Raw genomic sequence first — 13394 nt, 5'->3', positions numbered from 1 at the left:
TATTTTCTTCTACCCTGAAGATGGAGGCGATACGTTCCTCCGAAATGTCGGTTAACTGCAGACTACTGCTTCTACCGGTTCTCACGGTCTCTTCGCTTGCAGAATTCTTATATTTTCTTCTACCCTGAAGATGGAGGCGATACGTTCCTCCGAAATGTCGGTTAACTGCAGACTACTGCTTCTACCGGTTCTCACGGTCTCTTCGCTTGCAGAATTCTTATATTTTCTTCTACCCTGAAGATGGAGGCGATACGTTCCTCCGAAACGTCGGTTAACACCACTTATACACGGTGCCAAATCCCAGAAGACTGCTTTCTTCATAGTCACCGCCGTGAAAGCCTCAAATCTTACATGATTGATATGTGATCACAATATCTATATGTTTTTAAAGTAACAGATCAAGAATCACTAGTTCTCAGAACTAATACATGTAAATTGTGACATGTTCTATATCCAATGGCTTTGATAGCCAGTAAGGATCTCTGGAAATGAAAATACAGATACTAATGTTTGATGAATCAGTTGGATGTTAATATCAGCTCCCATTTCGTACTTACTCAAAAGTCCATCCATAATCTTTTGTAATCCTGTCTTTAAGAATAACTTCTGCTCCCGGAACTCCGCAAATTGGCTGGTTCCAACAATCTCTAACCCGTCGGTATACATAGCGCAGGTAGAAGGACTCAAATCTGTCAAATAATGGCACATAGCCCTGAAAAACAGGGCATAACATAATCCAATCCAGTTATATGTCATACGAATTTAATCCAGTGTTACCCCACATTTCAGTGTTAATTCAGAAACCACAAAACAGTGGTTACTTTATGACTGACTTATCGGTTTAGAATAAACTCAACTGATGAAAACCACAACCTTAAAATATTACTGCCTTCTGGGATGTGATGTTATATAGTCTGGTAGATATTTACCAGTGTTTCAGCAAAACCTGGTACCTCCATCTTCATGGTAGTAGATTTCTTCTAAAAAAAAAAAAAAAAAAGTCAGTAAATATCTACCACAATGCACAGGATCAAATCCCAGAAGACAGTAAGCTTCATAATCACTGCCTTGACAATTTCAAATCTCATGCCCACACAAAAAACTTGAAGTGAAAGTAAACTAACATATATGACATTTTTTTCTCAATGAATGTATACAATTTTTACCATCAACACAACAATGCTTTATTATTCATTTATTGTTGCACTGATGGTAAAAACTGTATACATTCACTGTATATATGCATCATGATGCAATGCTTAAAAAATTAATTTTTTCAAACATTCATCAGTCATAACAAGTTACACTGCCACGAACCTGTTTCTTTTGTGAAAACTGGAAATATTACATAAAGGTGCATTAAAATTATGTTTTACGAGAAACATCCTACCACCTCCATCTTGCCAATCACTTTAATTATAATGATAATGTAACAGACCATAATTTTCTTCCTATTTGTGATGTAGTTTTGACAGAAATATTTCCGGTTTTGTCATCAGCTGAAACTATAATCTGATAAGTGACTAAGAACTACACTCCAAGAATTTCAAAAATAATCATCCATAAAATACTGGATATAACAATGAATATTTTGTGAGACAATTTGTTCAGCCCTGCACATTACATCAGAGTTTATTTACATACCCTACTCTCAACACTTTACTGTTCTTTATCACTTATAAACTGCAAATTATCTCTTCAGATAAGGCCACAGATAATCATGCAAGCAGCAAACATCTTCTACTTGTAGTAACTTCACAGGACAATTACAAGCAACATTCCAGTGTTTTATTTAGGTAACTGATATCATCCATTTTGCTTTACACATTCATATATGAACAATTATAACATAATATAACACCTGTATTGCTTCTTATAAAGGCCTAATCTATTTCAAATCATTTCTTTACAGTCAGACTTACAAGGCTAAACAGCTGACATTCAAAAATACTCACATCTCTGTTCCTCTCCATTGCAACTTTAGGGGTGAAGAACAACTGGTTTATATAGCCTAGGAACATGAGGAGATAAAATCCAAGATATGTCATCACCGCTGTATACAAAGGAACCTCTTCAAAGCTTTCTTTTGATCTGTCAGGTTTCTTTGGAGGTCTGCCATTTGAAGATTTTGTCTCCTGTAATATCAGTTACAACATAAAGTACCATAGTACAACATGTAGTGTAATAAACAGTCACCATGTTCTCTCTGATGATGCTTTTTTTTTAATGCTAGTGGGGTGGGCCACTTCTGGCCTATTGTACCAGCCCCAGATGATAGGCGAGGGTGATTGTGGAGCAATTGGTGGAATGAAGATTTGCAGGTGAAACTGAGAGTACTTCGAGAACACCTGTCTCAACGCGACTTTGTCCACCACAAATCCCACTTGACCAGGCCCGGGATCAACCCCGGGCCGCCGCGGTGGGAAGCCAGGGACTAACCGCTTGAGCTATGGCGCGGCCCTCTGATGATGCTCTGTTAACTGCATACGTTATACAATATCAATTGTAGCATAACTACCAATGAGAAACTGAAAACCCATGAAAGAAATTACAGGTTCTATTTCTGGATTTGATGAGGCAGAATAAATAAGAAACTAAGGGTCTCAATCAGCTGACTTGCCTCTGGGCTGAGATTCAAATCCAAGGCCTCCAAAATACAAACAATGGATGCTAAACACTACATTAAGCCGTTAAATAAAATCTTCACTTCAAATTACCTCTACTATCTTGTAAAAACATACTTTCCAAATTCCTTCTTGTGGTATTCCCTTCTTTTTATCCATATACTCCAAATTCATCTGGTTTTGATTTTCTACCAAACTAGAGGCACCCTGCCCTATAAAGATTTCCTGGAGTGCACTTTTAAGTCTTATAATTGATCTTTGGGCATTAAGGGATATCAGATTGTTTCCTTCCACATTATTTTCTTTTCTGTACATTTTCCTTTCAATTTATTTGCAAAAGTAGAATTAAAAAAAAAACAGGAGTAGGGGCATACAGTTTCCCCAAGAACATGTGAGGATATTACAGCCTGTAAACGTTTCCTCTCGAGACGGTGGATCTAATGCATCTCGAAAATTTCGAAACAATTAAAAAACATTCTGTGCAACACAGTCCACTTCTGCACTCTTTCCAAACTAAATACTCACTGGATACTGCTCTTAGAAATCAGATTTTGAACACATGGAAATCTGTATCATGGCTCACTGTAAACTATGTGACAAGAAACTTCAGACGAATCCGAAGAACTGTGACAAAACATGGAACATTAGTAAAAGATTTTGTGAAAAGCTGTAATAAGTCAATTCCATGACGTTCATTATTAAATTGCTTCTTGGATGAATCAATATGCAAGCTCCTTTTATCATTAATAGGTTGTGTGGTAATGTCAATTACTTAAAGGCCTAAATGAGACCAAATTAACTATTTCTGGACCACCTTACCACACCCTCTTACTGAAACTGCAAGGCCCATGCAAGAACACAAATATTTAAATACTTTTCAGTACAAATACTGTGATTGGAATGGTCAGCACCGGAAATTTTATAATGGGGACAATGGGCATTTGGATTGGGCTTTCTCTCTTTTAAATGGGCCACGTATATCATCAGATAATAACCACTAAAGATGCGGTTGCTAGATGTCTAGCAACACAGGCACACTTCCCACAATGTGATATTTACGCTGAATTTCCATAACTTAGTACGTACCAACAACTGTGCATTTTTGGCTTGTTCTGAAAATACATTCTGTTTCCCATTCACTTCTTTGAGGATTAGTTTGCCGTTCTGTATCTTCTTCTTCGAAGAACACACAACACCATTTGCTGCCATGTTAGACGCAAATATGTTACGCGAGCGCCGCTGTCGGGGGTTTGGAGTCATAACTGACGATAATGCACTATGCGCAAGCGCGAAGTCGGTTTGGATGCTGCAGGCAAAAATATATACATAACTTAGTGCAAAAGTAGTTTACCTTATTTAAAAATAGAAATAAATGGAATACAATACAGTAATTCACTTTATCATAATTATGTGACAATATGTAAATCAAAGTCGCTGTTTTGACATTGTTTCTTGCCCCTCCTTGTGACTCATCCTACTAGAGGGAGTGCGTGATCTTGCCGGCTCTTGTTTGTGACATTTGACAGACCCAGCTCACGGAGCAGAATATTTTGTCGTAAAATTTTGTCCGCTGCGGTATAAAAGTGTTCCCGTGTTCACTGTGAAACAATTTGTGATAAATAGTTGGTGTATTTAATTTTCCAACATGGAACCCACGAAGTTGCAAAGCGAGGATTTTAAAGAGCAGGTGAGCAAAATTAGTTCCTCCCATGCAACTGAAGGAAGAGAAATGCACAGGGATAACGAGTCGATTGACGATTTTGAGCACTTAGAACCGGAATCGTCGCCTGTGAAGGAGTTTCAAGAGCAAGGACCGCAGAATAAGGAGGAAAAGCCACCAGGCGAGGAGCTGGAAGTTGATACTGATACAAGTCACGTTGCCTCTGGGGTAAGCCAAAACACGTCAGATTTCTCATTCCAGCCAGCACCAAAACTTGAATCTACCTTGGATGACAAATATAATTTGCAGTTTGGAGATGAAGAGCGCAGGTCAGCTGCCGACACTCTGGTTAGTTCTCGAAAGTCATTGCTGAGTGCCAGTGATGTTGCTGAATACTCTAAAATATTTCGAGAGATGTCGTTTTCACGGCAACCTCACGATATGTTAGGATTTTCAACAGAAACTTCTGTTAAACCAGAAACCGAGTCACTGATTTCAGGAGGTGAAAAACTTGATTCAAAATTTGAGTCAGAATTTGATATTGGTAAGTTAAGCAATCAAAAAGAACTCTCCCAGGCCTTTATGGATACAGAACGAAAGGACATCTTAACAGAAGGGACTAGCAGCCATAAAGATACTCATAGCAAGTTCCCAGAAGATGTGGATTTCATACAATCTGAATCAAAACAAACAGATGTTCCTGAATTGGATGTTGGTAATCTTCCATCTGAGAATTACCCAACTGATGACCTTGCTTCTTCCATTTCTCATGAAGACATTAAAGGTTCTGATATTCCACTGAACCCACTGAAGTCAGATATTGAACACAAAGAAAAACTTTCTGATGAAATTGGTTCTTTGAAGTCTTCTCTCAGTGCCCAGGAAGATGATCTGCTTTCACAAGAGGAACCAGAACCCAAGGATGAGCCCACACCTGTACCTGCCTTGGCCCAACCTAAATTGACCCCAAGTGCTCCCGAACCTCTCAAACCAGTTGCAGTTGTTCCGGGTCCAAGTCTGAAACCAGAGACAATTGCGGCTGTGGAACCTGACAAACCAAGCAACAAATCTACATCTCCAGCATCCCCTTTGAAGACTAAACCAGCAGTGAATGATAGTGAGTTGGAAGAAATCAAACCAATTCAACTCTTCCATTACATGGGACTAGGTAAGTACTGTCTCTCAAGGCTGATAATGTTATTTGATGCAAGGCTCTTTCTTACATGCCTTACTGAATCTTGGGCTCAGTTTACATGAAGTATCAAACCATTTTTCAAAGGACTGTGACATAGTGGCTCACAAGTCGTCATTGTCAAGACACTGGCAGATCACGGTTGATGGTGGTTATCCCATTGCATAAATAGGTGGTGAGTCACTAGTGTTGAATTTCATGTCTAAAAAGAACAAACTTTCTGATAGCTTTATTCCATTAAAAGGATGAAAGAATGAGCCTCATTTTGCATGAAAGTGAAATAATGTTTGTACATGCACTTCTATGTGGAGTAAGGAAAAAATAATATTTTGTCACATCCACTGTGAGTCCCGTCCCATCACCTGAAATGTTGACATTTATAATGTGTCTGTGTGCCAGTCCAGTGAAGTGATGGGCTGTTGCCACTGTATAAGTGAAGAGATTGTTATTCTCTTGTGAATGCCACTCACAACTGCATAATGAGGAGCTTCATAACTTGTACTATTCTCCAAGTATAATTAGAATGCTGAAGTCAAGGAGGATGAGGTGGCCAGGACATGTAGCAAGAATGGGGGAGAAGAGGAATGCATATAGGATATTGGTGGGAAAGCCAGAACACTGGAAAGACCAAGGCGTAGGCGGGTGAACAGTATTAAAATGGATCTTAGAGAGATAGGATGGGATGGAATGGATTGGATTGATCTGGATCAGGATAGGGACAAGTGGAGGGCTCGTGTGAACATGGTAATAAACCTTCATCTTCCATAAAATGCTGGGAAATTCTTGAGTAGCTGCAGATTTGGCTTCTCCTCAAGAAGGGCTCAGCTCCATAAGTAAGTGGATGCCACTCAGCTGCAGAGGTGTATAAAGTGTAAGTTGTTAGAACTTGAAAGAGTTGAAAAATACAGTTACTGTCAATTGTTCCATATTGTCTCCCCCCCCACACTTTGAATGTAATAAGTACTAACATCCAGCTTTTATGAAAGAATGGCTCACTCCACAGGTAAAATCTTGGCAGAGGAGCACAGCATTGAATATATTCATATAAATATTGTGATGTGGAAGTACAAGAAGAAGAAAAGCATGTTACTGGATAAACTGATGCCCAGATGTTTATTTACCAGGATACAGACTTTAACCTGACCTCTGAGTTTGTGATATTGTTCTAGTTGTAGTTCCACATTATTCTAAATTATAAACAGCTGTAGCTTGTATGAAATGGACAAGAAATGCCTACAGAATTTTTGATAGGGAAATCATTCGAAAGCTTACTCAAGTTGAGGGATGGTATTAGAATGTACATTAGAGAAACAGACTTCAAGGATGTGATCTGGGCTGAATTAGCTAAGGATCCTATGACGTGGTGGGATTAGGTAATGGTTTGTGTTTCGAGTGCCAGTGAGGTGGATTTTTCAATTTACCTAATCCTTCCAACCATACTATGGCCTTGGGGTCGACTCAGCCTCCAACAGATATGAGTAACAGGAATCTTCCTGGAGGGTAAAGGTCGGCCAGCAAATAAGGCTGACAAACTTACTGCCATCTGTGAGCCAACTGTCTAGACAAAATGTGGGAGCCTCAGTGTCTCACTGCCCTATGTTATTATATTGAAGAAGGATTCAAATTTGGGCTTGTACTTAAAAGAATCATCGTTATAATTATTGTTACTGATGAATTATTGTATTTATTTGTATATCTGTTGTATTAAATTTAATGAAACTTCAGGAGGTCAGATTATATTTTGTTGACTGGTAAGATGAATACTGAATAAGGGGTTGGAAAGGGTATGGAAGAAAATGGTTTTGCCTACTTTGAGGTACTCTCTTGGTACTTTTATGAAGGACTGAGAACAACTACAAAAGCCATCCTGTGTGGAGGTGGGGTTGAATATCTCCACCGTAGCATTGTGAGTCGTAGGAGGCGGTGAAAAGGGAACCCAGTGACTGGGGGTATAACCGGGTCACCCTGTTCCTGGGGCGATATGAAGACAGGGACCTGGCGCTCCAGGTTGGGGGAGTCCCGAATCTGAGACAGTAAAACGTGGTCATGAGTCCCGGAGGACTTGGACCTCAGAATGACTGTGCTGGCGAGGTCCAGCAACAATTCTAAACAACAGACCCATCCTCTCGTCAGAGAGGATGTTACATAAGGACTATGACTGCGTTTGTTTGTTTGGAAAGGAATGTTAGGTAGGCCGCATACTGGCATGCGTCAAGACATGTAACAGTCAAGACACGATGTCTGCGACAAGACGCAAAGAAAGGAGTACAGTTGAAATGAATGAGATTATGAAAACAGCCGCACACAGGTCTGAGTCATGATGCTAACGAATCACGAATGAAGCTAGACTGCATCTTTTGTCTCATGTCTTGATGCATTTGGTGTGCAACCGCCCTTACTGTTCTTGAATCTCAAGGGGCTTGTCACCAAAACGAACTGATTGGTGGTAAACTGCCAGTCGTGAAATAATTGAGACTCTGACTTCAGAAGCCACAGTCAGGAAAGCCAGTCTCTGGACTGAGATTTAAACGTGAGACCTTTCAAATTCAAAGTTGGGGCCCAAACAACTCAACTGCGACATCTGATACCAATGTTGAAATCACTGTAGAAATGAAATTGTATGTTTTATTTCACATGCGTTCATTCTTGTCAGGAACTGATATATTATATTTATAATCTGAGATTATTAAATTCATAAGGCAACAACAAGACAAAAATCAGTTTTGAATATATCACCACAGGTTTAGCATAACACATGAAACATGCATAACAGAAGTAAGCTACCTAAAGCTTTGCAAGTACTTATCAGTTTTTGTTTCTGTTCTTTTGTCAATGTATATATATGATTACATATGACTGGATTAGATTGGAGTTACCTCACTCTGCTGTTCTCCTCAACCTTTTTCATCTTGGATCCCAGTAATCAATTTAAAAAGAATGTAGTTGCGCAGTAGTAAAATCAAGCCATCTTGTTCTTCAAGAATTGTATTCTTACACTTGTGTACGTTTTAATATTGTTACACGATGACTGGAAACCGGAATATTTTAACAAGAAGATGTATAAATTGCTAGGCAACGGCGCAGTAAACATGTTTCCGCGGCAACGAATCAACACACAACAATAGAGGAACTGTTGGGAGCAGTGTTTTCGGTATTATGGTTATTGTCTTCCGGGTTGTGAAACCATGTAGGTTACTATACGGCATTTGAACCCTTTATAAAGACTGACGTGCGCAGAATGCAGAGTTTTAGTATCTTAAAGTCCGTACCTCGCAGAAAACACACTCCGTCTCCATAACAATGCCCACCCGATTAATGCTGTTTAGGGAAATGATCGCTGTTTACTGTGAGAACCATACGGAACACATAAATACACTGTGTGGGCAGAATGCAGAGTTTTAGTATCTTGAAGTCCGTACCTCACAGGAACTCACTTCGTCTCCATAACAACGCCCAACCGGTTAATGCTGTTTAGGGAAATGATCGCTGTTTACTGTGAGAACCATACGGAACACATAAATACACTGTGTGGGCAGAATGCAGAGTTTTTAAATGTTAAGCAGGCGGTGCATATAGAAACCACTGTGCTTTAAAGGATTACATTACGTCTAAGACAGAATATTGGGTCGCGACGACTGAAATGTTTTTATTTTGTTCGCTAGGAATAATAGCATGAAAACGCCCGTGACTCACGAAAATCTATCCTGTGTCATCCGTCCCACGACTTAAATTGAGTTGAATAATATTTAATTTTTGTAGTTTGTATAATGACGCTGTCAGTAACCCAGACTATCATAGGATGATTGGATGATATTAAATAATGAATCGGAAATGATGTGGTAGGAAGCGGTTTCTGCCAAATTTGAGGTAGTACTCCTGTATTTGCCTAAAGGAACCTCATAACAAACAAAAGAAACTTTTGATAGCCATTGTTTGGCCGAGGTTCGAACCGGATACCTCCCGAATACAAAGCAGAAACGTTTCGCCGTGAGCCATGTTGCTCGGTAACCGGGTAATGAACTCAAAGAGTCTTTTTAATTTGAGAAATATGGGGTAACTGCCCTGCCGTCACGATGACATCGGCCATGTTGAAACTGTGGTTAGCGGCGACAGTTGAGTCATCGCCTTAAAAAGAAGCCGGGTCATTTCCTGGCAATGACGTGTGAAGTACGCAACGCACTTGGCGTATAAGCAATGATAATTAGTACGGATAGGTCGAAATATCCTCGTATCTAACCACCGAATATCGATTCTATCGAATGCCTTGTTCGAGTAGATAGTACTCCTGGGTTCATATCGCGGTTCGGAGACAGGCTGGTTCTTACTCCCTTCAAACAAATGCAGGGGTATTAGTTAAAATTAGGTCGCGACTATTAACTTTCGAGCCCTTTCCGGTGCATTACATATTAATTGACCTTCTTACAGTATGTATATGCGGCCTTGTGTGAGCTACTAACAATGTCAAACCATAAATTAAATAAGCAAAGGCAAAGTTATCACTGCTTCTTAATTAAGCAGTACCTCATGAAGAGGTAGGAGGGAGTGGAGGTGTACCTGCACACATTCTTAACCGCGGCACTAGAGGCGAGTAGTCAGCTTCACGCTCCCGTCACTTTACACTCGGGGGAAATACCCCCCCCCCCACCGGTACCCGTTAGACAGGAGACTGAGAAGGCCCCGAAACTGGCCTAGGCACTACGGAAGAGGGGCGAATCTCTTGTCTCTGTAGAGAATCTATCCCCAGTTGCTGGTCGAGGAACCCGTATTCCACTCACTATACCTACTGAGCTACCCTGGCTCCCATTAAATTCATAAATACGAATTAACTCGTAACGTGACATATATCTAACTGTATTGTTCGTTCATAACATGCTGTAAGAATATCATGAAGATCTGTACAACTTATACTCTATTTCAGCATCCTGTTGCATTGTGGCATCATTCTTAGATCGTAAGTATACCGTCTCTAATGCAACAATAACCTTATATAAAAGCCACTACAAATATATTTTAATACACTGAAAGTGTCTGTTAAATACTGTCAAGTTTTGGCTGTGTGGCGCGACAAATAACTTCACGCCGGTCTTGGATTTAGCGAATATGTTTATAGCACACTCGCTCCTACACTTACGCTTTGAACCCCCTTACATAGGCCTCTCGCTTACCACACAGAAAACAGCCTATGTTGTTGCGTGACGTCACAGCCTAGCGGGGAGGGGTGTTTACGAAGCGTTGCGTAGAGACGGGATGGCCCATGTGTGGCCGAAACATGTTGCAACAAGGAATTTAAAGTATTTAACAAGCACTTTTAATGTATTAAATATATTTTTAGTGTATTTTATATAAGGTTATTGTTTCATTATATACGGTATACTTAACGATCTAAAAATGCTGTACAACTTACATTTGAAGTATTGTGGATATTAACGAAATACAAAGCAAAGCGTGGCATTTTTTAGTGTAAATCGGCCTTACTACAGTATAGTAGTGCAATATATGAACATTAAAACCAACAGAGTGGTAAAGAATTCTTTCGGGAAATGGAGTACACGTTTGAACTGTTGTTGATGATCAAATAGGGGTTGTGCGTTACTTGCGCAGTATGCAACAAAAGCTTGCAAGCAAAGATGGCGGCCGGACGCATGTTTCGACTCGAGGACTGTTGAGCGGATTTTGATAATTTAATATATACGCAGTGCCATTAGAAGACCACTCCATATTCCAAATTTCTTATATTTCCTCCAGACAGTAATAATGCGGTGGACTCACGAATTTGTGAGATGGGAGCGACACTAGCGCCAGTACCGGAAAGTAACAACTATGGTAACCACAGGGAGCGTCTTAATAAGAAACTTAAAGACAGGTAGGACAGTAGTAACATTATCAATTTGATGCAATGTGCACTCATCCAAATGCTAATTCAGGATGTCAGCATCCAAAGAACGCATGTGGAAAGTATGTCCACTCCGGTACAGACTGCAGCTTTTCAGACATTCTCACGACAGTAACAGTGACGATTACTGCCTTTTGGGGTGTGACGCCGTGTAGTCTGACAAATATTTACTGTGGTCTGTTGGTCAAAGTTCCTGCCTACAGATCCAGAGGTCCCGGTTCGATTTCCAACGCTACCAGATTTTCTGAGAAGTAGTGGGCCTGGAACAGGGTCCACTCAGCCTCGTGAGGATAACTGAGGAGATATTTCAAGGAAATGGCTGCTTCGGTCTAGAAAACCGAGATTAACGGCCGTGTGGATTCGTTGCGCTGACCACGCGACACCCTCTATCCCCAAAAGTTGGCACTAACTTCGCCGACAAGCGGCGGTCGCTCGGTCGGTATAGTTCGCTTACGGACTCGAGCCACGGAGTTTTGTTTTGTTGTTATAAACATGCTGCGTCTATTTTCAGGGTGTCAGTGTACAACGTCATGATTTTGTAAATAATCTACGAAAACTACTAATATATACTGTGGGCAGAATTCAGAGTTTTAGTGTGTTAGAACAGATGGTACATATACTAGCCACTAGTCTTTAAAGGTTTAATAGTTGAAAGCTGTATCTAGTGAGTGATCTGGAGAGAATGACCCGGTTTAGAACAGAAGGAAGACCCTGTGTACTAGGGGTGAATATTTTACATGCATGCATGAGAGCTTATTTTGGTAGCGAATGTATCATCTGAGGGAACGTGCTTTGACGTAAAACAAGTTACGAGCGAAGAAACATTCCTTTGAATGTGACGTGTGAATACATTACGGGGAGACCGTGGGAGGGTTCACATTTATAGCAAATCAACTTGGCTGGTTACAGGGCAGGAAAGTTTTTTTATTTTTTTATTTTTTATTTTTTCAGTATTTGAATACTTTCGTTAATTTGGCTGCAGTGGTGAACGGCATGTTCGAGGTTATAAGGCTCAGTTGTCTGGGAAAGCTGAGCAAGCCGGGGACTGGGACTTTAGAACAAAGGAACTGTACATAAATTAGAATTCTTCTTGCTAATTCAAGCAGAAAGTGAAGTGTTTTTGAAAGCAGCCAATTATTCCTCTTCTTATTATTCTTGACATTGTCGCTTCATGGGTTTCCTTGTTTTCACTTTACGCAATATTTCTGTTTCTCGCAGTCTCCATCTTGCAAGCCTCAGTCTTATAAAATTGAGTTCCGTGTTGATTCATTGCTTAAGAACCGTGTTTACCGGCCGTTTCCTAGCACTGGATGACTTTTCTTGTTGGACTATTCCCTAATGTCAGATATTTCAGCACCCTGTTGTACTGGGCAAAATTTTGTTTGTTGTATATGTGTTGAATGTGCAACTTCTTGTCTAGTTCCTAGATTGTTTTTGTTGTGCGTTGTCACTCTTAGAGCGAGGGCACACCAAGGAAACTGGCAACCGCAACGCAACCGCAATTTCCGAGAATCGTTAACAGCCTGAGTTGAACACATGTTACTGAATGGAGCAGTGGAAATGCATTGTCGTCTCGTCAATTTACGCTGCTCCATTCAGTAACATGTGTTGAACTCAGGCTGATAACTAGGGCTCGGATTTCTATGACGTGTCATATTTTTATCCTGGCATCTTTTCACATGTATAATTAAATATAAACGCATTTCTGACTCTTGTGAACATGAAAATACTGTTTTTATTGGTCATATAAATGCATATTTAAACCATATTTTAGCTTTAGGTCATATTTGGGCCCGAAGTGATATAAAATCATATTTTTGGTCATATTTTAGGCGAGTTTCACTTATTACTCAGAAATATATTTGCAAGTATTGGCAACGATGTTATTTGGAACTTCATTTCTTAGAAATATTTGGCCTTGTGTAACGGGATTTGAAGGAATACTGTACAGTGTGAAGGGTAACGGTTCTTGACCTGGCGTAGAATCAACCACTTTGAAAAGAGAAATTGCCACCTCTGCCTCTG

General features: G+C 40.1%; 2 protein-coding genes across 4 annotated transcripts in view; one reads left to right on the top strand and one right to left on the bottom strand.

Moving 5' to 3' along the window:
* Window positions 1-13394, bottom strand: part of LOC111867329 (serine palmitoyltransferase 2) — a gene marked incomplete at its 3' end in the record, with an annotated part of 39377 nt that overhangs the window by 11518 nt on the left and 14465 nt on the right. For 2 of the 3 annotated variants that reach the window (XM_023857084.2, XM_023857085.2), the window contains 3 exon segments: window positions 558-712; window positions 1956-2135; window positions 3711-3930. In XM_023857084.2, coding sequence (XP_023712852.2) covers window positions 558-712; window positions 1956-2135; window positions 3711-3884 — 509 coding nt within the window. 3 annotated transcript variants of the gene reach the window in all.
* The window catches only part of LOC111867330 (glycogen phosphorylase), a 127288-nt gene continuing 118021 nt past the window's right edge, over window positions 4128-13394 (top strand). The window contains exon 1 of the mRNA XM_033752642.1: window positions 4128-5452. Coding sequence (XP_033608533.1) covers window positions 4270-5452 — 1183 coding nt within the window. The 5' untranslated portion in view covers window positions 4128-4269. The remainder of the gene's footprint in view (window positions 5453-13394) is intronic.

This window comes from Cryptotermes secundus, unplaced genomic scaffold (genome assembly GCF_002891405.2).
Source record: "Cryptotermes secundus unplaced genomic scaffold, Csec_1.0 scaffold2387, whole genome shotgun sequence".
Taxonomy (NCBI): Eukaryota; Metazoa; Arthropoda; class Insecta; order Blattodea; family Kalotermitidae; genus Cryptotermes; species Cryptotermes secundus.
The sequence above is the reverse complement of the archived record's forward strand: the minus strand, read 5'-3'. Positions and strand labels throughout refer to the sequence as shown.